This window comes from Dicentrarchus labrax, unplaced genomic scaffold, assembly GCF_905237075.1.
Source record: "Dicentrarchus labrax unplaced genomic scaffold, dlabrax2021, whole genome shotgun sequence".
NCBI classification, from domain to species: Eukaryota; Metazoa; Chordata; class Actinopteri; family Moronidae; genus Dicentrarchus; species Dicentrarchus labrax.
The window spans coordinates 15,736,237-15,758,860 of record NW_026136714.1 but is presented as its reverse complement, the minus strand read 5'-3'; the positions used below and the strand labels follow the sequence as shown (position 1 = coordinate 15,758,860).

The 22,624-nt window shown below is 38.5% G+C and overlaps 1 protein-coding gene across 1 annotated transcript in view; it reads right to left on the bottom strand.

The window, feature by feature from the left end:
• Nucleotides 1-11,197: 11,197 nt before the first annotated feature.
• tmem8b (transmembrane protein 8B) overlaps nt 11,198-22,624 on the bottom strand; it is a 36,142-nt gene continuing 24,715 nt past the window's right edge. The window contains exons 11-13 of the mRNA XM_051422694.1: nt 21,677-21,823; nt 16,912-17,028; nt 11,198-12,293 (exon numbers count right to left, since the gene is read on the bottom strand). Of these exons, the coding sequence (XP_051278654.1) occupies nt 11,958-12,293; nt 16,912-17,028; nt 21,677-21,823 (600 nt within the window). The 3' untranslated portion in view covers nt 11,198-11,957. The remainder of the gene's footprint in view (nt 12,294-16,911; nt 17,029-21,676; nt 21,824-22,624) is intronic.

Below are 22,624 nucleotides of genomic sequence, written 5' to 3'. Positions count from 1 at the left end.
AATTACTTATGCTTTCATGTAATATCCACCCTATGACTCCAATACCCTGCCTGTCTGTCGGTCTTATGGGATCATTCCCTAACCTTAACCAAGTAGTTATTATTGTAACCATGATGATAGGATAATGACATGATGACTAACCCCTAACCTTATTGGATTTGTAATTTTAAACCAAGCCATGATCTTTCCCTAACCTTATACAAGTTGTGTTTCTGCTTAAATGCTTCTGTTTGTCGTTCTGGAGGGGCATTATAAAAAGAGGTATTTTTAACCACCGACCACTGCCAGCCTCACATATAAACTAACCAGTGTGTGCAGCTGTTTGTTCAGGTTGAGCAGGTTACCCATTAAAGGTCCAGTGTGTAACATTTAAGAGGATCTACTGGCAGAAATGAAATATAGTATTCATAGGTATGTTTCCGTTAGTGTATAATCACCTGGAAAGAAGAATCTATATGTTTTTATTACCTTAGAATGAACTGTTTCTATCCACAGATTTTGAACCGCCATGTTTCTTTAAACCAAACACTGGCTCCATATCCAGAGACGGGAAGGTTATCTGAAGGAGTTTCAAGGTGATGGGAAGACTTGTTGGATTCATATGCATATATCGTTTTTAGAAAGGGTTCAGATGCCAAAATGTTTGGGAACCAACTGTACTCCAAAAGAGGGGAAATCAGAGTATTCACACAAGCTGGGTTTCTAACAAAAGAAGCGTGTGCAGGCTGGCAAACCAAACCTGTAAAAGAATTCACATAACTTCACACATCACCTGCAGCTTATCAACAGTGTCATGTGGCTTGTTGCATCATCTCAATAATGAGCATGTTTTGTCTTCATTTCTATCCGTGCCACCCACTTAACTCCTTTTTTTTGTTTCTGGCTGCCTTCCAAAATCATTTCTAACCAGATGTCACACCCTCAGCAAATGTCTCTGCCACAAAACACCCTGAACATCACTGAAAGCCAATTCTAGGTGAACAAGGAGATCAAGACCTGCATGGGTTGATAATGTGAAATGGACCCAATTTTATATATACATATTGCTATTTGAATGCCAAAAAACTCCATATTGCAGATTAAGCAAATGTTGCTCCTGGCTCAGCATTGGCACATTTACCACTTTTCTCAGCTTGCAACTGTGTGAGTATCAGCTCCATGATTTCCAAGATAGCAGCACATTCCCAACTGTCAAAAACTAAGAAGAAATTTGCTTTACAAAACACTGTACATTTCCAGTGTAACAACACACCATCTTCTTTATCGAAGAACCTATAGAAACAGCAACAAGCTGTTCAGAGCTGACCAGACTCGACCCAGTGATTGACCCAACTTGCTGGGCTCCCTGTCCCTCACCTCCCAAAGCAATATTCAGAGCTCTTAATTGGGAAGACTGTGGGCTTATAGCAAAAAATGAGCCAATCAGGATGTCTTCCTCTCCACAGGAGTGGAACTACATGCTGGCTGTGGAGCTTGTTAAGGCACTGTAGCATCATGGGAGCAACAGCACACAGCCACACACAGGTACACACCAAACAAACAGTTACTCATATCCCCACGTCTCTCCACCATTATAAAGTATCAAGTAGAAATGAATGTGGTATATTAGAGAAAAGTACATAACATCATAGTCATCATATTACCTTTCAGACCTTCCAAATCAAAGCCATTTGGCCAAGTCAAACCATGGTACAATTAATTGAATGTTTCCATCAGATGCCATTTCAGACGTCTTATGTTGTTGTTATTTCACCATCAGTTCATATTGGTAATGGATGTGGATTATGTTGCACTCTAAAGTAGATACACAACTGAATCTACGGTACACAACCACGCTTTGAGCTAAATGCTAACGTCAGTAAGCTAAGATGTTCAAAATCATAATGCTAGTATTTTGATATTTAGCCTCTTTCTGTGTATAGCTAATTCATCCATTCATAACAACTGGACAGGGGGAGAACTTTTATATAACTCACCCAAGTTAATATGAATTATATTAAGGCCTAAAGTTATGCGAAATTAATGTCTTGGCCTGTGGGATGCAGTCACAGGCAGCTGTTTTCAGTAACCATACTTCATTCAGCCCGCCCCAGCTCCACCCACACTCCTAGCCCATTTTCGGATTAGCGGAGAGCTGGTGTAGTCAGGATTTCCAAGATAGCAACAGCCAGTGACCACACTTTGAGTTTCACAACGGCTCTTTAGAAACCAATGGTAGATTACGTCCATTTTTAATTATACAGTCCATGAATGTTTACCATCTTAGTTTAGCTTGTTGGCCTGCAAACATTACTAATTATTGCCAAACACAAAAAGTTGAGGTTGACAGGAATGTCATTAGTTTTGCAGCTTTGATTATAAACCAAAGTATTGGACAAATTAAAAATATAATTTGATAATGGCAGAAAATAAAAGTCAGGGGATCAAAGTGATTAAAATTCATCTTGAGAGAGACAAATTTCAAAGCAATCCATCAGATAGTTGTCTAGACATTTGACCCAAAACCGCAAATGTCAACCTTGTGACATGTGATAAATCTGTGGATGATAAATTACTTTATAAAATAAAAATAAGTAGGATTCATCCTCTGGGGAATATGAATCTGTGTCGTGACTGTACAATAATTGTTGAGATACTTCAGTCTGGACCACAGTGGTACCAACGGACCTAGTGTGGCTATAAGACTAACCAAAAGTCATAAAAAAACTCCAACCAAAATTCATCCAAAGAAAAAATTAAATAAGAAAATTGGGATGTGCAGCAATTTTAAGGCTCGCAAGCATGAGTATAGCCTCAGTGGCCGTGAGCTTGGGATATGAGCCCAAAATGAGTGACAGATACCCTGTGAAAAGATCATAGCACAGGTCACATCAGACCTCGCTGTCCAAAAGAAGGCAGTGACTGATGAGCCCCAGAAAAAACACATCTGTCATATCAACTTTAATCTTCAGGGGTGCTTGTTTTCATGGCTCCAAGCCAACAACAGGCTGGGCAAAATAATAAAAACAACAGAGTCTATATATACAATAATTTCACAGGATTTGACTAGTGTCTGTTATAGAAGAAACGATGGGCAGGTGGGAAAAATCCAATGTTTCGAAACATGAATAAAATGCTAATGATATATGATATATTCACAGTTTTCCAATGAAGATGGAACACTTTTACACAAAGGGGTTAATTATATCTGCAAGCCTCATAAACTATATGAGTTACACACTCATCACTAATGAATGACACCTCAGCAGGTACAAAGTTTGTTAACAAAGTTTGGTAAAAGTAACTCAGTTTTTTTACCCATATAATTTAAAGTGATTTTCATAATTTCACAACACTCAGCAGCTGGCACAAGCCTACATGTGGTGTGCTGATAGGTTTGACTGTTTAGCATAATGCCTAAGTCCCTGGAGGCAACAGGGAGGCCAGATGTGTCTCATGATATGAAATAATACCATAGACCAGGGGAAAATGCTTTCAGCTCTCCTGCAATTATAAACAGGGGGGAGTTTGGGGAAAGCTAGTCTATCAGCAACATGCTTTTAAAAACAGAAATGAAAGCAGTTTGCTAACTGTACTGATTTACAGCTTGTTGCAACACAAGTGAGAGGTGGTTTGTACATTTGGGCATGGAAATTAATTCTTGGGAACATGTGTATCGAAATAATGTAAGCTTAGAGGTCTACTTTAGGTTTTGGAGCTTTCTACTATATCACATGGTCTTGTCAACAAATTAAGAAAAACTTTCTTAGCTGCAATTTCAATGACTATAAATATTTTACATATTTCCAAAACTGACAGAAAATGAGAGTTGTCATGAGATTTCAAATAAACCCGTGGCGGCCACTGTAGATAAAAATGGCTCATTCTCAGGTAATACTCTCTTTTAGCTCTGTTTTTGACCAACCAACTCTTGAGTTCTCTAAATTCCCCATGTTGCCATCTAGTTGCTCTAGCTTTTATTTCTGCTTATCTTGAGCAATTTTATGAAAGTGACAAGAGTTAGCCAAAACAGTTAAACAATGAGGTAAAACTCACTATAAAGCTCCATAAAGCCGCTAGTGATACTTCTCTGTGGGTTCATGTGGTCATTAGGTACATGGTTATTCTAAAGATACCAATTACAGCCACTTCAAGTAAAAGATTTTAACTCTTTTCACATCCAACTGTATCAGTTACATAAGACATGACATGCTTTTATGCAAACAATTCCTGTTAAAAGGATAAATATGGATTTTATGAAGGCCCTGACTGCATTTGTTTTGATGTTAACTTGCATGAAACTGTGGCAAACTTTAGAACATACTCAAAGACTTGGCATCTCAACACTCACAACAGTGTTGACATTGAGGAGTGATAATTAAAGCCCCCATCCCTATGATCAGCAGTCAAATCTGAGACTAAACTACAAGGACAATGACCCTTCATTTTGAAGTCGCAAGATCATTGCTTCTTAGACTGCGAGCATCATTAGCACTCTACAAACCCAGAGGCTTTTCACTGAATCAAAAGCCAGTCATCATTCCACCCTGTATGACAGATGTCTGTGTGGGGCTACACACTATATACCCACGACAGACCTTATTAAATCTCCAAGCTCCAACATTCAGCCGATCCCTCTCTACACAGCATCTGAAATCTAGCATGACCTTTCAGGTCCCATCAGACAGCCAGGCTGTCTGCTTGATGTGTTTGGGTCCAGTATGTGCTGACAGGAATCTGGAGGAGGAGCAGAGCGCAGCCAAATCAGAGATGTGAAGCTACTTATTCAGATCTGCCCTGTTTTGACAGTTTTCTTCCCCCTCTATACCTCTCTATTTAGGACTCACTTTAAAACTTAATTTAAAATTTCATGTGACATTGAATGATCAGTATCTAAAAGATTCAGACTAGTCAGAACCATACTGTTCTATAATGAACTCGTGGTACCTCTTTATATATAATGATCTGTGAGTTGAGAGAAATAATCATGGGATAACACGTTCATTTTTATCTCAGGGTAACAGGAACAAAGTGCAATGGGACACGGAAGTTGGATAATCAGCATTCAGCATGCACACATATAAAATTACGACATAATTGGACCCCCGCTTCACTTTTTTGAGCGCACTGACTCTGATGTGTGTTCCATTTGTCAAATTTCAGGTTTTATTTCCTGTGTACCTGTGATTTTCTTTCTACATAAGCATGGATTATGTAGAAAGAAAATCCTAGGAAATACAATCTTAAAAAGCATTTGTGCTCTGTAGTTTTCTGCACAACCATCTCATTATATAGTATTATTTCCTGTGTAGTTCTAATATACTGGTAATATGTATGTTTAATGTTTGAAATAATTGTATGTGAAGTCTGCTCCCAGTTGTAATAAACAAATTCTACAAATAATTTGAATGATTAATATCAGCACCAAACATGTAATGTGGGTAGCAATCCCTGCTGAATAAAAACGACAGTGTATAAAAACCTTGTTCCTTCTGTCTTTAGTCAAGTAGTGGAAAACTAGCTGGTTCAAATGTTTTGGTTGCCCTTTATCTTTTTTGATAATCAATATTCAAATATGTATTATGTTATATAAGTGTTGTTTTATTTGTTTTTATCTCCACACAGTCTACAAACAAAATTAAAAAGAGTCTACAGCCATGCTAGCAGCTCTGTTTAGCTGCACAGCAGTGCTTTGAGCTAAATGTTATTGTTAGCATGCCAACATCCATTACATCTTGATGTAAATCAGGTATAATGTTTACCATGTGCACCATCTTAGTTTAACAAGTAATCATGCTAACATCTGCCAATTAGTGCTAAACAGATGTAGCTGAGGCAGATGAGAATATCAGTTTGCAGGTATTTGATGATCAAACCCAAAAGTATTTTGACCTGGTGACCTATCATAATTAAAAACTAAGAAAATGAAAAAAGGCAACAATAAAGTAACTTGCAAGTAAAACATGGACAAGCAGTCCTGAGAGACAACAGCAACAATAGGATTTGGCCTGGTGATTTCTGTATATGATATCGATTGGCTGCACACTGTGGCGTGATCACACCTGCAGGTAGTGGCTGTGCAGTGTGAACCAGCTGCCATAGGGATACCTAGACAGTGTCCAGTTAAACATTGGTCTGTTGAGATGTATGTGCATTCCCTTTACTTTGACGTTCCACACGCCCAAACTCACAATCAGTACTAGTGTGCATCAGCTCACTGACAAAATAATATTTTATATATAGACTTCTTCCTCCTCCCCATTAACAGCTATGTTCAGTGCTGGGCTTGTTCCCCTGTACAGTATTTAACCTGCAGCCCTGACTTCAGTAGTTGAGATCAAACTCAAGAGTCTCCACTTTCCCTGCAGTCTCTGTGCTGTTTGCTGTTAAAGAACAGCTTTTCTGCCGCCTCTAACTGATAGAGCTACAGCAGCTGTAATAACTTCATTGCTGGTTTTGCTCTTTTTCCTAACTTCTAATCTCCCTCATGGACATTCACTAATCTCTCATTTATATTTAAATCACAACTTTATGCAGAATGTCTGGCTCATGAGGCAAATGAGGCTTGTGGCTGTTTCAAGCTCAATTTAAGTGAGTGATAGCATGATGAAGATGCAGGAAAAGCCAAATGTTTTGCCCCCTGAGGGGCAGGCTTTGACCTCTCCATGAAAAATGAGAAATAAGAGAGAAAAGGGAGAAACAAACAACTATATTTGTTTAATTACAGTAATTAAATTGACCCACAACATATGTAACAGATTGTTTATTAACTTAACCTAAACTAACCTAGAATCATTATGGACCAGTGTTTGCACCCTAGAATGCATCTGGTCCTATAAAATGACCTCATATTTCCTGGTTGCTATGCAGTCATGTAGAACAAACATTGGACCTGTGACTCTCACCGGATGGATGCCAAAACCATTACAGATTGAATAACATGTTTAATGGTGGTAAACAGACGTTGTAGGTCAAATGCATCCTTTGGCTTTCTTCAAATTCAACCCATTCTGAATGAAAAGAGGCAATATGACTCATTAGTTCTCTATCAGCCCTTCAGCATCTCTGCTCCTTAGAACACATTATGCATCTTTGTGTTGACCTTGGATACAAGTGGTGCACAAATTGCATTTCTGGTATAGAAAGTCCTAGCTTTTGGATGCTTATGATGTGTGACATTCAGGTGGAAATTCTAAACCGAGTAAGCAGGCAGTTTGTCCCTGTTTGAAATAAGTTGTCATAATTTTCAAGAGTGTTCCCTCTGCAGCATTCAGTAATTCTGTGACTTTCTGACAGATGCACCTGCAGTTTGAGGTGCATCTTTTGTTCCTCTTAGTAGCTCTGTTTGCCGTATTTTGTTGAGTTTTAAACTCACATTCTCTGAACTCCTGTAATGCTACCACTTATCGCTAATTAGTATTCAAATGAAAATTACTTGTCTGTTTTGCTGCTTTGTAATTGTGCTTTAGTTTGTTTAAATTCACAGTCCCTTTTTCACAGGGAATCTTCAGCATTTTGTCCATTCACTGTAGCATAATAAAGCATGTGTGTCTACTTCTGACCTTTGTTAATCGCTATGAAACTTGTTTTTGAGAATAAAAATCTAAACTTTAATTGCACACATGTCCATTTCCCACCTTTCTGCAGGGTTAGGTTTTGCTTATACAACCTTGTAACACTGAAAGCTGACAGACCTTTAAGGTGAGCCTTCGTATTTGTGAATATGCTGCGTATTGTAGCTGCTAAAGGTGTTTGACATTTTATGCATGTATTAGTTTGTGCTCCTTTAAGTATGAATGAGTGCCTGATGAGTGTGAATGTGAGTGCCTGATTTGCATCACTGCAGACTCTAATTAGCATCTATCCTGAATATATAAAATCCATAGAAAATATTTGGACTGTTCTTGAAGATTTTCTTTTAAAAGAATACTTTATAGACATGATAAATATGCCATAGTTTCGAAAATAATTGACATCTCCCCATTTAGGTAATACATTTTTTTTTTTGCCACATGGCTCTAGGGATGGCAATGTCGGTCTGCCAGTCAGTCAGCCACTTTGGTCCAGACTGAAAATCTCAGAAATAATGAATGTATTGCCACCAACAACCAGTTGACATTTTTATCATTTAGGATGCATTGTTGTTGTGAGCATGATGGCATGGTGACATTGGAAGTTAGCTGAAACTATTGCTGTGCTTAATAACAGCCTCACAGAGCTGCTGTAGCCTCGTTAGTCTTGTTAAAGCAAGGGTGAGACGGACCTGCAACATGTGGACACCAGAATGTAAGGTAGCAATTGTCAAATAAAATAAAAAGTAGCAAAAGTCGTATTTTGATGCTGTGGAGTTCATCGTATATCTATCTCAGTACAGTAGCTCTGTACTCTGTATGACTGTAGGATTTAACCAAAGGAAAAACAGCCATGCAAATAAGCCGAGCTGAAATTGCTCTAGTGCTGTAGGTTATGGTGTGTCACAGTAATAATCCTGTTAGATATGTTAGCCAAGAATCCATGAATACAAAGAAGGTACTTGCTTTGATTTCATGTGTGGTAGAAGTATAGGGATATCCACTGTTTGAAATTTCAATATCTAAGACCTTGTCATTTTGGTCTAATTTGTGTTATTAAGTACAGTCAAAGGCTTTTATTCCCGCCAGTGCACCCCACTCTGCACTTGGAATATCGGATCTCTTATTACATGAATTTCCATTACTTGGCTTTTCATTGAATTGACAGGGAAGGAAGTGACTGAGAAATGCCCTGAAATATACACAGCTTTACAAAGTTTTGTGTTGATTTTACTATTTCCTTTTGCATTTGAATTTATTTCTCCTTTCAGTATCAACTGAATCCTTTTAGAATAGTGTTCCTTAATTTATCTGCTCACACTAAAAAAAGAGAGCCAAACTCCATTTCTTTTTCATGTTATGAAGAGAGCAACAAATACTCTATTTAATATACAGGTTGAGTGGGCTGTTCAGTTTAATATATACTGTTTAATATACCGTAATAAAAGGATATAAAGAATATAAATATGAGTATGATTCAACAAAATTTTGATAAAAGCATGAAGCAATTCCACTGTGTATTAGTCATATTGCTACGTGACTATTAGACATCTAATTTGTGTGCTTGTGCTTTTATTCCTTTTAGACATAGAGTGGCGAGAAGAAACGTTAATGTAAGGACTTTAAATGCCCTCCAGTGACCTCATTCCATCAGATTTTCAAAGCTCAACAGAAACACTCCAAGTAAGGAATTGATGCATAATTAGCTGCAGCAGTGGCAGTTCTGGTAAAAATGAGGAATCAGTTTTTTCTCCTCTGTCTTGCTCTGTAAATAAATTCTTTGCTTGCAAAGCTTAAATTAAAAGTTGTTGATTAGGCCATTGGAGTGAGGGTCTGTGTGTTTGTTTTACTTCTTAGCTTAAAGTCTACCTCCACTCAAACTTATTATTTTTTGGTTCCTAAAGTTGAATGTTTGAGCTTCACTGTGCATAATGATGTATGTGCAGACTTTGACACTAGAAGGATGTTTTCAAATTTGTCTGCTGAAAGTGGAAAGTTTCTCTCTGCTCATAGAAAATCAGATTTTAATGGGCGGATCTAAGAGCATGATTTGTGACATCACAAATAGTTTGGAAGTCAACCCTGGTCCAGTATGCAACTTCCACAAGTGTGATGTAGAAACTTGAAGCCTACAGTGCACATACACTGAGAATCTTGTGTCTTAGGAGGTAAAAGAAGTAGATCCCTTTTTAAGGATTTTAATGTGGACATTATACTTTTTTTAGGGGAAAAAACATCAGACACACATTATTGTTACAAGAAGACTACTTGTATGTCTGGAGGGGATCTTTAATCACTTAGTAAATCTACATTGATCAAACATTACTATCTATTTTTTAGTTAATGTTTATTTGAATATCCTTAAAGAAATATTTTCACATTTTGCCGAGAGTTAGATGAGAATACCACTTTAATATCTATCTGCTCCAGTTGGGAGATGGTTCCCTCACTAATAAACACATTATATCTTGTTTGGTACAATTAACGATGTGTATGAAAACACATAGGGGGTTAAGCTAAGTTGTTTCTGGGTTGTAGCCTCATATTTAACATACAAATATGAGTAGTATCAATCCTATCGTCCATCACTTGGTAAGAAAGCAAATTAGCAGATTTTCCAAACTATTCCCATAAGGCCCATGTTGATTTTTAGCCATGCTAGAGACATGGCTCTAGGGATGTCGACAATGTTGGCCAGTTGGTGTATTCACCACTTCGGTCCAGACTGAAAAATCTCACAATGGATTGGATGAGGTTCCCAGAGGATGATTTCTACTGTCTTTGGTGAAGCTCGCTTTTCCTCTAGTGCCAGTCATATCTTTCACTTTCCCTGTAAACTCAATCTACTGAATGGATTGGTACATTTAGTAGAAATATCAGTGTGCCTTTTATCCTACTGACTTTGGTAATGTAAGATTTTTAATATCACCACCACGAGTTTGACATTTTAGTTTTTAATAAAATATGACAACTGTCCCCCCAAAAAGATGACTTGTTCTCACTTTGATCCCCTGACATTTAAAGTACCATTACCTGGTGAAAATTTACATCTTTCATACCTGAATAACTAATGACATTCCCATAAACCTAATTATCAAATGTGAACATGGTAAAAAATTATAACCTATGTACTAAACATCAATATGCTAGTATTATAATTGTGAGAATGTTGGCATGTTTATGTAAGCAGTTAGTAGTCTCACAGAGCTGCTAGCATGGCTGTAGACTCTAAATCTTGTTTTATTAGTGTGCTATTAGCTGTGGTACAGTTGCAAAAAATAATTATTACTTTCATCTTTCTTTTCTCAAATAATTTTATAAGACTGTGCGCTCACAGGATGATAAATACTGATGGATCATGCCTAATAAGGCATAAAGCAAAGAGTCATAAAAACTCTCTGTCCTTATATAAGAGCGAGGCTTCATATTGACAGTATGCTCTGAAGCTGCCTTCATACTGCTGCTCTGTAGGAGAATTATTTATCTCCTGCTCTATTCCTGGGAGGATGCCGTTGACAGCGTCTCATCTCACTGTCTGAGTACCACCGGCTTCCATTAGGGCAGGAATTGCAAAATGATGTCTTTGTGGGAGGTTCACCAGTTGCACTACGTTTAAAAGCTTTGAAAGCAGAAGTAATACTCAGGCAAAGAAAGAAAACATTTATTGTTTATGAATGTGGTGTCACACAGGTCCTGTCAGAAAAGAACAGGGAGGTGAGGTCTTGGTTTGAGGTCTCTGAAATAATCCTGCCTCCCCTCTTCTCTTTCAACAGGCAGCTGGACTTTGGAATTGTTCCCATCAAGAACAATCAGCACATTCGTGTAAAAGCAATACATTGCAATTGCAAAAGACAGTCTAACATTCCACATGACAACTAGATTTTACATTTGTGATGCCCACTGTAGTTTATATTGTTATAAAAATTTACAGAATAACATTTTTGTGTCTCAGTGCAAAAGATATATTCCAAAAGAATTTCAGAAAAGCCGTGCCCTTGATAAATGTCCCCCCACCGTCTCCCCTGATCTGTGCCCAACAGTAAAATAATTGGCCTGTTTACAAGACCACCAATAAATAACCAATAGAAGCAGTTTTACAGTCACCGTCAGATAGCAGCAGTGTTTCAGCTTTGACTTTAAATACATATTCACAAACAACTGTGTGTCACTGTACACCCACAATTCATCAGAACAACTTTAACTATAGATAATAATAATTACAGTTGTATTGATAGTAATTACCATGACAATAACAACCAAAAAAAGAAACCCAATGTGTCACATCTGCATTAAAGTATTTACATTGCTTTTTCAAGTTCTGTGGCTTAATTTCCCGTGTGTGAATTTCCCAAGTAAAAGAAGGCAATGAAGTGTCTCTAAGGTAAAAGGTTGGGAGTGGGGAGTTTATCAGCTGGTACAGATGCTGTTGATGGAGATGATGGCAGGGTCCACCAGGCCCAGCTCCTCATGCTCGTTAACGCACAGCTGATACCCGCAGCCTCGCCTACGCTTTAGCGGGGTCACCTTGGCATCGGGCTTGGCGCGGGGCGGCAGGAGGAAGCCCACACTCCCTGCGATCAGCATGTGCCAGATGCTGTGGATGTAGAAGTAGTTCTCCTCGGTCTCCACAAAGGCGTAAAGGGCCACGGCAGACGTGGCGATCATGGTGCCCGGGAAGAGGAAGAACACCCAGCGCTTCCAAGTGGGCGGGTAGCAACGTCGCCTACGGATGGTGCGCACCGTCTGACAGGCCAATAGACACATAAAACAATGTTTACAACTTCACCATTTTGACCTATTTACTATGAAGTTTAAAATAGCAAAGTTTAAACCGAAGATGTTTTTCATGGCTTGCGTTGAGGTTTTACAGGTCCCTTAGATTTTTAATACATTCCTAAAAGGAGTGGATATCTAACTATTGTTTCTTAGGAGGTTTCCTGGATAACATGTTCAATAAGTACACTTGATGAATACCCGCTAATTCATTTTACTTTTATTATTCATTATTTACTTTTTTTCTTCAGTGTCCCCCAACTGTCCTGAATTCTACTTTCAACTGTCCCAGACTCCAAAACCATTGTCCCAAATTGAATTTCTTAATAACTTTGTTTCAGTAACTTAAATCATTTCAGCTACTCACTCTGGTGTTTGCTAGTTGTTCCAATTAAATTTCAATTCTGTTTTATTTGTTTGTTTGTTTTTTGTGCCAAATCATAACAGAAGTTATCTCAGGATGCTACACAAATATTACAGGTTGAGACCATAATCTCTGTAAAATGATTCCCTGCGCTTATATCAAAATACAAAAATTGGAAGCACCCTCTGTGTTCAATATTCTTTTACTTTTTGGTTGAGTCACTGTTTTTTGTGTATTTATGTTTGATCAGTAAATGCACCACTGCAGTGCAGATGCAAATCTGTTTCTGATTGGTGTACAGCGATGGAAATTCACATACATACAAGGTCAAAATTACTATTATTTAGCCGAATAATCACAAACTCACAACAGCGACATCATGTATTTCATATTCATATATAAGTAAAAATGTTTTAAAACAAATCAACAAAGACAGGAAGGAGATCAAGAAAAACTATTTAAATATTAACAAGCTCAAACAAACTATTTACATATAAACTCAAGGATAATCCACAGGTCCAGATAGAAAGAATGAGTGAAAGGCTCAAACATGGCCCACATGCCACATCTACTGACTGCCTGTGCACAGCGAAAGAGAAGAGGGAGAGACCTCGACGCTGTTGGCAGGAGAGTCATGGACACAATATACAATAAAATATATCTGAATATAATCAACCCCGATGGTCTAAATAACTTGCTAAATGTATCCCTAGTTGCTTTTTAGGAATAATATTAAGAGGGTTGGAAAAGTCACTAATTGTAGTGAGAAAGTTGGCGACTCTGACTCTGTATGATTTATTTTGTGTGTGTAAGCATCTGTCTGACATAGCATAGCACTTGTGCCGGTGCTACCTCACATTTTTTTAAAATTTGAACACCTAACACCTAATAATATTTCATGACGCATGACCCCGGAACAATAAGTAACTAATTTTAAGAGCTGGAGTTTGGTGGAGTTTATAAGAAGCTGTTTCCAAAAAGAAATTCCAGGAAAGAACTGCACAATGCAAATAACTTCAATGATTTAAAAACCCAGGTAAATAATTATTTAATTTATTCCCATGTTTGTTGAATTGTCTGTAATTTACAACCAAACCAAATCAGAAAAACATTTAGTTTTTATTTATGTTAATCTGACCTGCTCACTACTGAGTAAAGCTGGATTTATGCTTCTCCAGGCTGCACATAAGCAAACACACACAGGAGTCATTCAGACATGTTTTGCAAGTGTATAAGTGGGGGTATAACTTATGTCCAGTAGGAAACAGAGTCACGTTTAGCAAATGGCACGCAGAAAAAAATTGGAAATGGAAATAAATTCCACTGTTAACAGACCCCTACATCTGTGAAACATATGTGAAAGAATTTGGATTTATTAATATGACAGGATGGGTAACAGGATGGATCATTAAGTTCCTTCAAGCATCTAGTATGAATTTAGCTATATGCTCTGCTAGAAGATCACTTGTGGAAGTATTATGCTGCACAGTATGTCCAAAATGCTCTAAATGCTTTACTAAAGAATTTGCTCTAAATGTACGTTAGCCTACATGTTGTTGAGATTTGAGATGTGTGCACATCAGCTGCTCTGCGTGTTTCTCTGGAAAAGCACAATACCATCTTAAAACGCTGTCTTGCCTTTGCTATAAATTGAAAATAAATTGTGCCAATTAATGTCATTTCAATTGTTGCTGTAATTAGTCTCAAATTAAACAGCCCTTTCCAAGAAACGTGTAAAGAAACAACAGTTATATATCAATTTCTTTCTAGAAAATTATTAGGAAACTCTGGGACCCATAAAATAAACCATTTTACAGTTTATTTCCTTTGCAACTGATCTCAAAGGCTCTGTGTTTAATGTTCTCATTTCCTTAATTTAATGAACACATGTCATGTAGAAACAGGATATTGAAGTGGGAGATCATACAGGGAGCAGTCATTCAAACATTGAGACCAATAGGATTTCAGAGTGGGAGCAGCAGGCAGTTTACTTTGATTGGAGCAACAGAGAGAAGGGATTCCTCATAAATCTCCATTGGTTTTATTGTCTGAAATTTGTATTCATGACTACTACTGCAGCATAAAGTCCATCAAAATGATCATAATAACCTGATAGCTGTTTTAAATTGGTCATCATTGATTGGCTAGTCACCGCTTTGGCCATTTTGTTATTTATGCTCATGTTCCTTTTGGCAGTAACTGGATATGATGTCTCTATTTGTTTAATATAGAGAATGTGCTCATTTTGTAAGTGGCTCACAATTGCTGAAAGTGTAGCACAGAGAGACTTGGACATTTCATTTCATTTCCTTCTAAATGGTGTTTAGAGAGTGCTTCGTTATTGTATTCAGTCTCTATTTTCATCGGTTCATAAACACTGATTGCTTGCATTATATTTTCTCCCAAAACATTACTATAAAGAATCCCTACATTGTCGAGGGAAATGTAAACCGTTCATGAATGACAAGAATAATTACTGTATTCTAGCAGGAAAATGGCTCTGATTGAGTTATTAAGCTGTATACATTTTAGGTTAAAGACTAATACTCTATGTGAATCCCAGTGAAGAAAAACATAAAATGTGTTTGACTGTTCCAGTCCCTTTGGACCTACACATTTCAGACCTGGACGGTCTTTTCATGCATAAGTCGGGGGCCCTATTCAGTTCGGAGAATTAGGGATATTTGGCATTGACAGAATTGAACTTCTCCTCTTTTGCTTAGTGTTCATGACACCACTGCAAAGCAGCAAGCGCTTGCTCTGTGCCCTCCGCTTGACTGATCTAATTCGGTTGTGTCTGGGAACATTCAGAATGCCAGGCTTTGCAGAAACATGACAAGTTGAAATGAAAGGGCTCTTGTAGAAAATGTGTGGTGCTGAAACTCAGAGGTGCAGCACTGAGGAGAGACTGTCGAAATGTAGACATACGCTATTGAGCAGCTGATAAATTATGAAGTGTCAAGTAATCAAAACGTGAGGCCAGGTTTATCTTTAAAAAATGCCAACACTAGCATCCAAGATCCAAGTGACTTTTTATGGAAAAGTTGTGATGCTGAGTTTACTATTGTGGCTAGTTAGTGTGCAGTTCATCGTCACTGGAAGATCAGAGATTGTGTCTGTCTGTCATTTTCAAACTGCACAAAATCTGTGTCTACTTCCATTCTGTAGATATTGTCACAGTATATCAGACCATGATATTTGCATTTTGTGTTTGTCAAATAACACATGTCAGTGAGTCATCTATAATTGAATTACTAATGTGCCAACACCTAAGGACAACCAGGCAAATAGTGGAAGCCAATGGCGTTTTATGTAAATTTCCAAATATACTCACATTTGAATGATACATTAGTGCCGTGCATGAATTTTGAGGCGCTGTTGTTAATCTCAGAAGAGAAGAATTCCGTGTATAGTAAAATATACTGTCTCCTACTTATGGTGGAGTACTATGTAAAACTGGAGGGTTTACATAGTGGAATTAAACAGTTCTTCATCTTCCACTGTTTCTGTAGGATCCTACAGCTCACAGAAAGATAACTCTCAGAGCTACAACTCCCACACTTTATTCAAAGCAAAGCTTTCTCCAAGGAAGCCACAAACCTTGTTTTCAAACTCATGTCAGAGGTTTGGTGTTAAAGGTTTTTTTTCAAGAACCTTGCCTGAAAGACTATTATTTTTTATCTTCTCAGTTCAGGGAGCACATTATGACTCGGAGAAGAGTCAGTGAAAGTACAAGCTGACTTATAATGGAACTACAAGCCATGACTAATACCCACAGGCTGCAAAACTTTTAAAGCCCCTTCCATGCTAATGTAAAATAGCTTCATTGGTCAGAAACCCATAGTTTTTAGCCATGCACATGTTCCAGCCCCATGTTCCAGCCGTAAGCTTAAATGATGGATTAAGTCCTTTTACACTTAGTGGCATGAGGAACAATAGAGGGACAGTGCTGGCACATTTCATCTGCATGTCTGAACAAGCTTGTCTATGAATGTCAAACACACATTATGTATTAAAACGAATAATCTTTTATCCTGAGCAAAAATTCCTTGTAGACCAGTGGCTCACACAGTGTAACAAGTAAAATTTTTGGGGGAAGAAATCAGTCTTAACTCCCGAAATACAGGATGAGAAGCTTCAATTTTGTTATATTTCCATTAGATGTCCCAATTTTTGCTGTAGAGCACTGGTCTACTGTGCAGTAAATATACAAGTTGCCCTTACCCATGCCACGGCCATGATGCCCAGAGCAAACAGGCTGGGTCCCAGCAGGTTCCACAGACCGTGACGATCTAGCTGCAGAGCCATGGACAGAGACATTGCCCCCAGCAGATACAGCACCTTGACAAAAAAAAAAACCACATGGATCAATAACAACCCTCTATAAACACTGCTGACACAGTTACTTCCACAGTAAATCAGGGGATGGTTGTGTGTGGTCAAGAAACAGCACATTGGTGGTTTTGGAGAGAAAAAAAATACTGTCCAAATTGTAATTTCCTCCCCCACACGTATGAAAAACGGTAACAAAAGCTTTGCAGTTGCATCACAAATCTTTTTGTAATGATTGACGGTTACTGAAACACCGGGAGATGATTTTCAGCTACTGTGCATGGAACTCTGTTTTCATTATTTCTGCACCTGTGTCCTGTTTTTTGGATGTGAGAGTTCTACTTTTCCTAACACAGCTGGTGCATTCATGGAGGTCTTGTAGAGAACTGTGTTGCTGAAAAAAGGTTGAGTGTAACACAAACAGGCAGGAAAAAGGAAACATATGCTTTACTGTGTCGTGGGTGCAAGTCCGTTTTACAAAAGGTTAAGGAAAAATCGTAGTATTGTGAAGGAGACTTGAAATATCATGTCTGCAGTTATTTGGTACTAGGAAGGAGTTAACAGTTTGTTGTTTGCTCTGGTATGTTAACTAGCCAGCAAACTGTTTGAAAAACCATATATATTAATAGGCAGGGCTGTAGAAAGTCTATATTTTTCTTATGGCCAAGCAATCCAATGAAAGGGTGATCACCAACAGTGAATTGATCCTACTAACATGTACTGTCTGTGTAAGTCTAATACAGTTTATTCCTCTGTGCAATAGCCCTATTAAAACCCACACTGTTGCACTGGGTGACATTTTCCTTCATTATCATGAATACACACACTGTAGTTTATTTTGACTCAATCCCACATACAGCAGCCTGCTGCAGTAAATATGCACTAGAGCACCAAATGTGTATTAATCTGTGACTGAATAGCCCCACAAATGCACTATTTACTGTTTTATATACAAGACTACAGTGGCTAGTTGTTTTAGGAGATTAGCCTTTTGTTTTAAATCAAACAATATATTTGTGCTCTATTGTTAAAGATTTACATCTGACAGAGCAGTTATTGAGAGACACGTTGTTTGTTCTTTAAATGGGATTTCTTGACAATAAGAAAGATATAAAATAATGCCAGTTATCCTGTAATGTTGGCATTGTATTGGTAGTGGTTTCAGAGTAATACACCAACTGAACGTCCTCTCTATAAGTAAGAGCCACAATATAACAATGATAACGAAACACTAACAATAGAGGGCCATGCTATAAATAATGCCAACTTAACTTTGTTCTGTCAAGCTCACAATTTGACATAAAGCCACAGGATATGAAAGAGATAAAGTGAGAGGGAAAAAAATCAATACCCTGTGCTACACATGCTTTGGGAGAACTTAAGCCTGTCCAGGATGCCTGAGGTCTGCGCTCTACTGCCTGGCAGGGAACGTGAGGAGAAATTGGGGATTTTCGAGCAGGGAAGGGATGACCCGTCTGCAGGAGAACAGGACTAATTGGCACAGAGCAAGGAGGAGAAGAGCAGCGTGGTACAGCCCGAGGACTCTGTGCAGCAAAAGTCATCAGTCATAGTGCACCCAAACATGCATGTATACATGAATTATATTCAGGCATGAATGCGTGGACGCTCACAGGCAGGGATTTTGCTGTAATGAATCTTTATCCGTCAATGTGACGGACGAGCATGTAGGAATTCTATTTTTAACTACCACATATATTTTCATGCTTATCAATATACAGTACAATAACATGGACTTATACTGTATTTGTGCATGTGTGGCTTACAACATGCCTAATGCTATGCTGCTACAATAAGCTGTCTTAAAAGGGTAGCACTGAACAACCATGGAGAAAGTGAACTGAATATTGTAAATCATTTTAGCATTGATTTCATTCTGTATGTGACATGTCTGCTTACAAGCTTTTAGAGCTTTCAAACAAATCTTATGGTTATGTGCAAAAGACCTTGAAGCTTCACCATCTCTTCACCACATAGAAAATAATAATTTATTATTGCTGAAACCTTGAGTTTCTGCATGCTTTCACCGCTCTTTGCACTAATTTTACAGATTTGGCTGCCTCTACCAAACATAACAGTTTACTCAGTTTCAACATCAAGGTGGCTGTTCAAAATTCCTACCTGCACTCAATAATGTCTGTCCATCTGCTGATTTGTTTGTCTAAATATTATACATAATTGTGGTACAATATGCATAATTTGAATAACAAACACTTTATTCGGAGAGCCCGCCTACAGATAGTAGTATTATAGTATTTGTGACATTTAAATAGCTTGTTAGTTGAGATTCAGCAGCTCATTTCTGACATTACACCACTGCGGTTTGGGTAAGTGTAGACATAAAAAACATCTTGGTAAGGGCATGTGTGTACGTGTATTGTCACATGTACTCTACAGACAAAGTGAAACAGTTGAAATGTTACCAATTATCTATAAACTATTTGCAGGCAGTCCATCCAAATAAAGTGTTATCCAATGTTGCAGCACTCATACTATCAGAATGATGAATTTTGAAAATGTAAATTAATGCTATGGTCATTTTTTTAAATTAGTAAATGAACACAATCTCTTTATACAAGATATACAAACAATATAAATTATATTTTATGGACTTAAAGGACAACAGATTAGATATGATTTCTGTAATTGTGGCCATTTGTAATTGTAACGTTACACTTGCCAAGTTAATTGGCAAAATCTGGGAATGCATGGACATCACTTGTGTGGTTAAGATCATCTCACTAAAATGTTCTCATGCTTCAAGTCCTGTTGTACTCAGATCTCAGCAGTTACTTCGGTGAGAACAAGGTTATCGTAACCGCTCAGTAAAAGAGGGTCAAATATACAAAGAGGAGATTGATAATGTAATAAAACGTAATTATCCTTTAAATTGATTTATGTGATTGTGACGCAATAACCTTCAGCAAGTAGAGATTAAAATACCTCCTGAAGCTCTTTCTTCATGTGAACCAGCAAAAATGTCCTTGCGCGATATTTTGCTGACACATTTGTGAGGACCTTAAGACCTTTGAAGGTCCAAAAGTCATACACACATACCATCAGGTGCTCCCTGGGTCCTTCACCCTCCACTGCTGCTGTGGTCACTGATATAAACAAACAAACACACACACAAACAAACAAACAAACACGCACACTGTCTCTCTCTAGTACACAAACACACACAGTTCTACTTGCCAGTCCTGACATGTGCGATTTGATTAGTGACTGCGTACTGCAGCGCTCAGCAAAAATGAAAACTCTAGAGGACAGCAGATGTTCGTACACCCTCCCTCCCTCCCACTACTCCGCCTTCTCTCCCCCTCCCCCTTCTCTCTGTTTCATTTATGGACAGGGACACACACACACACACACACACACACACACACACACACACACACACACACACACACACACACACACACACACAGATTTCCTGAGACTGCTCCATCTTGGTGTGCAGCCAGGGAGTGACCCAGGGAGAAGGTGCACCTGTTAGTGTTTACTGTTATCCACCGCAATATGTCAACAACCAGAGGATTTAGCACTGCGCGTTGCTGTTTCTAACACATTGATCTTTTCATTTATAACTAAAAATTGAGGCATATGCAGCACTCGTTTATAGCTCTCCTTCACAGCTCTACTACAGTCCTCAAATCCCTCTTTGCTTCAGGGCTTATCTCAACTTGTCCACCACTAGCATGGAGCTATCAGCTTAGGTCTTGCCAGACTCAATACAAGCCAGCAGACATGCGTTTGTGGTCAGAAGACGTCTGGTTCCAGACGTCTGAGTCGCTGCCCACATCTAACAGTTTAAGCAAATCAAAGAGGCCTGGAGTTGCTCTTGCGAATGGCTGCCTCTTCATTTAGAGAGACAACCGAGCCAATCAGAGCCTTTCTGGTAACATCGGCTGTGCTCCGCGGCAGCTGGTGTGCTGCTTTTTACATAGCAGCAAGAGCGTGGAAAACCGCCTAAATGGAGCGCAGGAGACATATGAGGTGGCAGGTACAATGTTCCCTATCAGCTAATAATAAAACAGTGGAGATGCTTTGGTAAACTTTAATCTTTTCAAAGCTTTTGAGTGCTGGCAGTACAGTACAGTAAAACATGTGTTTATTAGTCTGTATTGTTAATGTCGGTACACATGTATGCTTTACGTGCACTGATTCAGGTCAGCACAAGTGTGATGTGCTGTTTTGTATAGAGAATTAATAGAGCACAAACCTGCACTGTGACAGTCAGATTTTAAGTGCACTCATTATTAAGCTGTGTTGGAGGTTGCGTTCATGTTGATCATGTATACCAATGTACTAAAAGAAAGTGGATTTTAACAATCTACTGACACGTTAGCAACTTCACAAGTGGACATGATGTGATAGCTCACAGCTCCTACACTTTGTCATGACTTAATCCACTTCAGCGCTGAGCATAGGATGCAGTGTTCTCGACTTCCCACAGAGAAAACACAAGCTCACGAGTTGTATTAAAGTTGAAACAAAATGGCAGTTTGAATATCAAGACAAACGTTGTCTGCACTCACTTTGACAAACAACAGTTCTTGACTCTCCTATCCTCTCCTTTGTTATGTACCACATACCAAGACAAATGAACAAATGAAATTCCTTGTATGTGAAAACCTACCTGTTTAATGATCGACTTTAGCCTGGCCATAGCAATGACAGTGACCCACACTGACATGAGCGACCCGAGGAAGTCACAGAACTGCAGGACGTCATACTCCATGATGCAAAAGACCACAATACCTGGCTGGTCACATGCATGGTAGAACTGTCAGAAGAGAGGGGGAAGGCAGTGGTTAGACCAACAAGCATGTGTATCAGTAAAAAAAACTGATTTAGTGATATTAAACTTATTTCTTACCAGAAAAAAAATACTGATTGCTAGTAGTGAGCTAACATATGCCACATTGTTTGACAACATGAATGTGGTCTCCCTGTTGGCGTAGTCTGACTGTTTCCAATGATAAGTCTTTCCGGTTTGGTCTGGTTTTCGTAAGTGTAGCTACCTCTATCACAACCTGATAGCTTTCTGAAAGTGTCTGCTTCTGTGTCTCTTAACAAGTTTAAAGGCAGGATTTCAAAACACTAGAAGGTTAACGTGTCAGCAACAATTTTGTCTTTTGTCATTGAGAGTAAAAATACTGAAGTTACATTCACGGTTTAAAGCAATTTACCAGGAATGTGCGCTTGCAAGTATTGATAGGCCAACACAGCGCCTTGCTGGCTGGTGTCGTGTTGAAGCAAAATATGAGCCTGGTTCAACTTGGCAGACCCCCCTGCATTGGCACCCCCCGCTGCACAGTTGGAATGCCTCCATTCATTTTTTTTTACCAGCCTTACAAACGTGTGGAGTGCATATTCTTCCTCATTAAACATTAGCAAAGCCAATTTATTTAATATTTAAGATTTGTTCAGTGTTTGCGTTCATCTAGCTTACAGTCATCTTCGCCCTTGCCTCTATTGGCGTATTGCTATGCTTATTTGCGCGTTATGGCTGCCATCATTGGAATAGCTTGCTCATGTTAATGTGCGTCCTTTTGCACACAATACAACAACTCCACTGTTTACC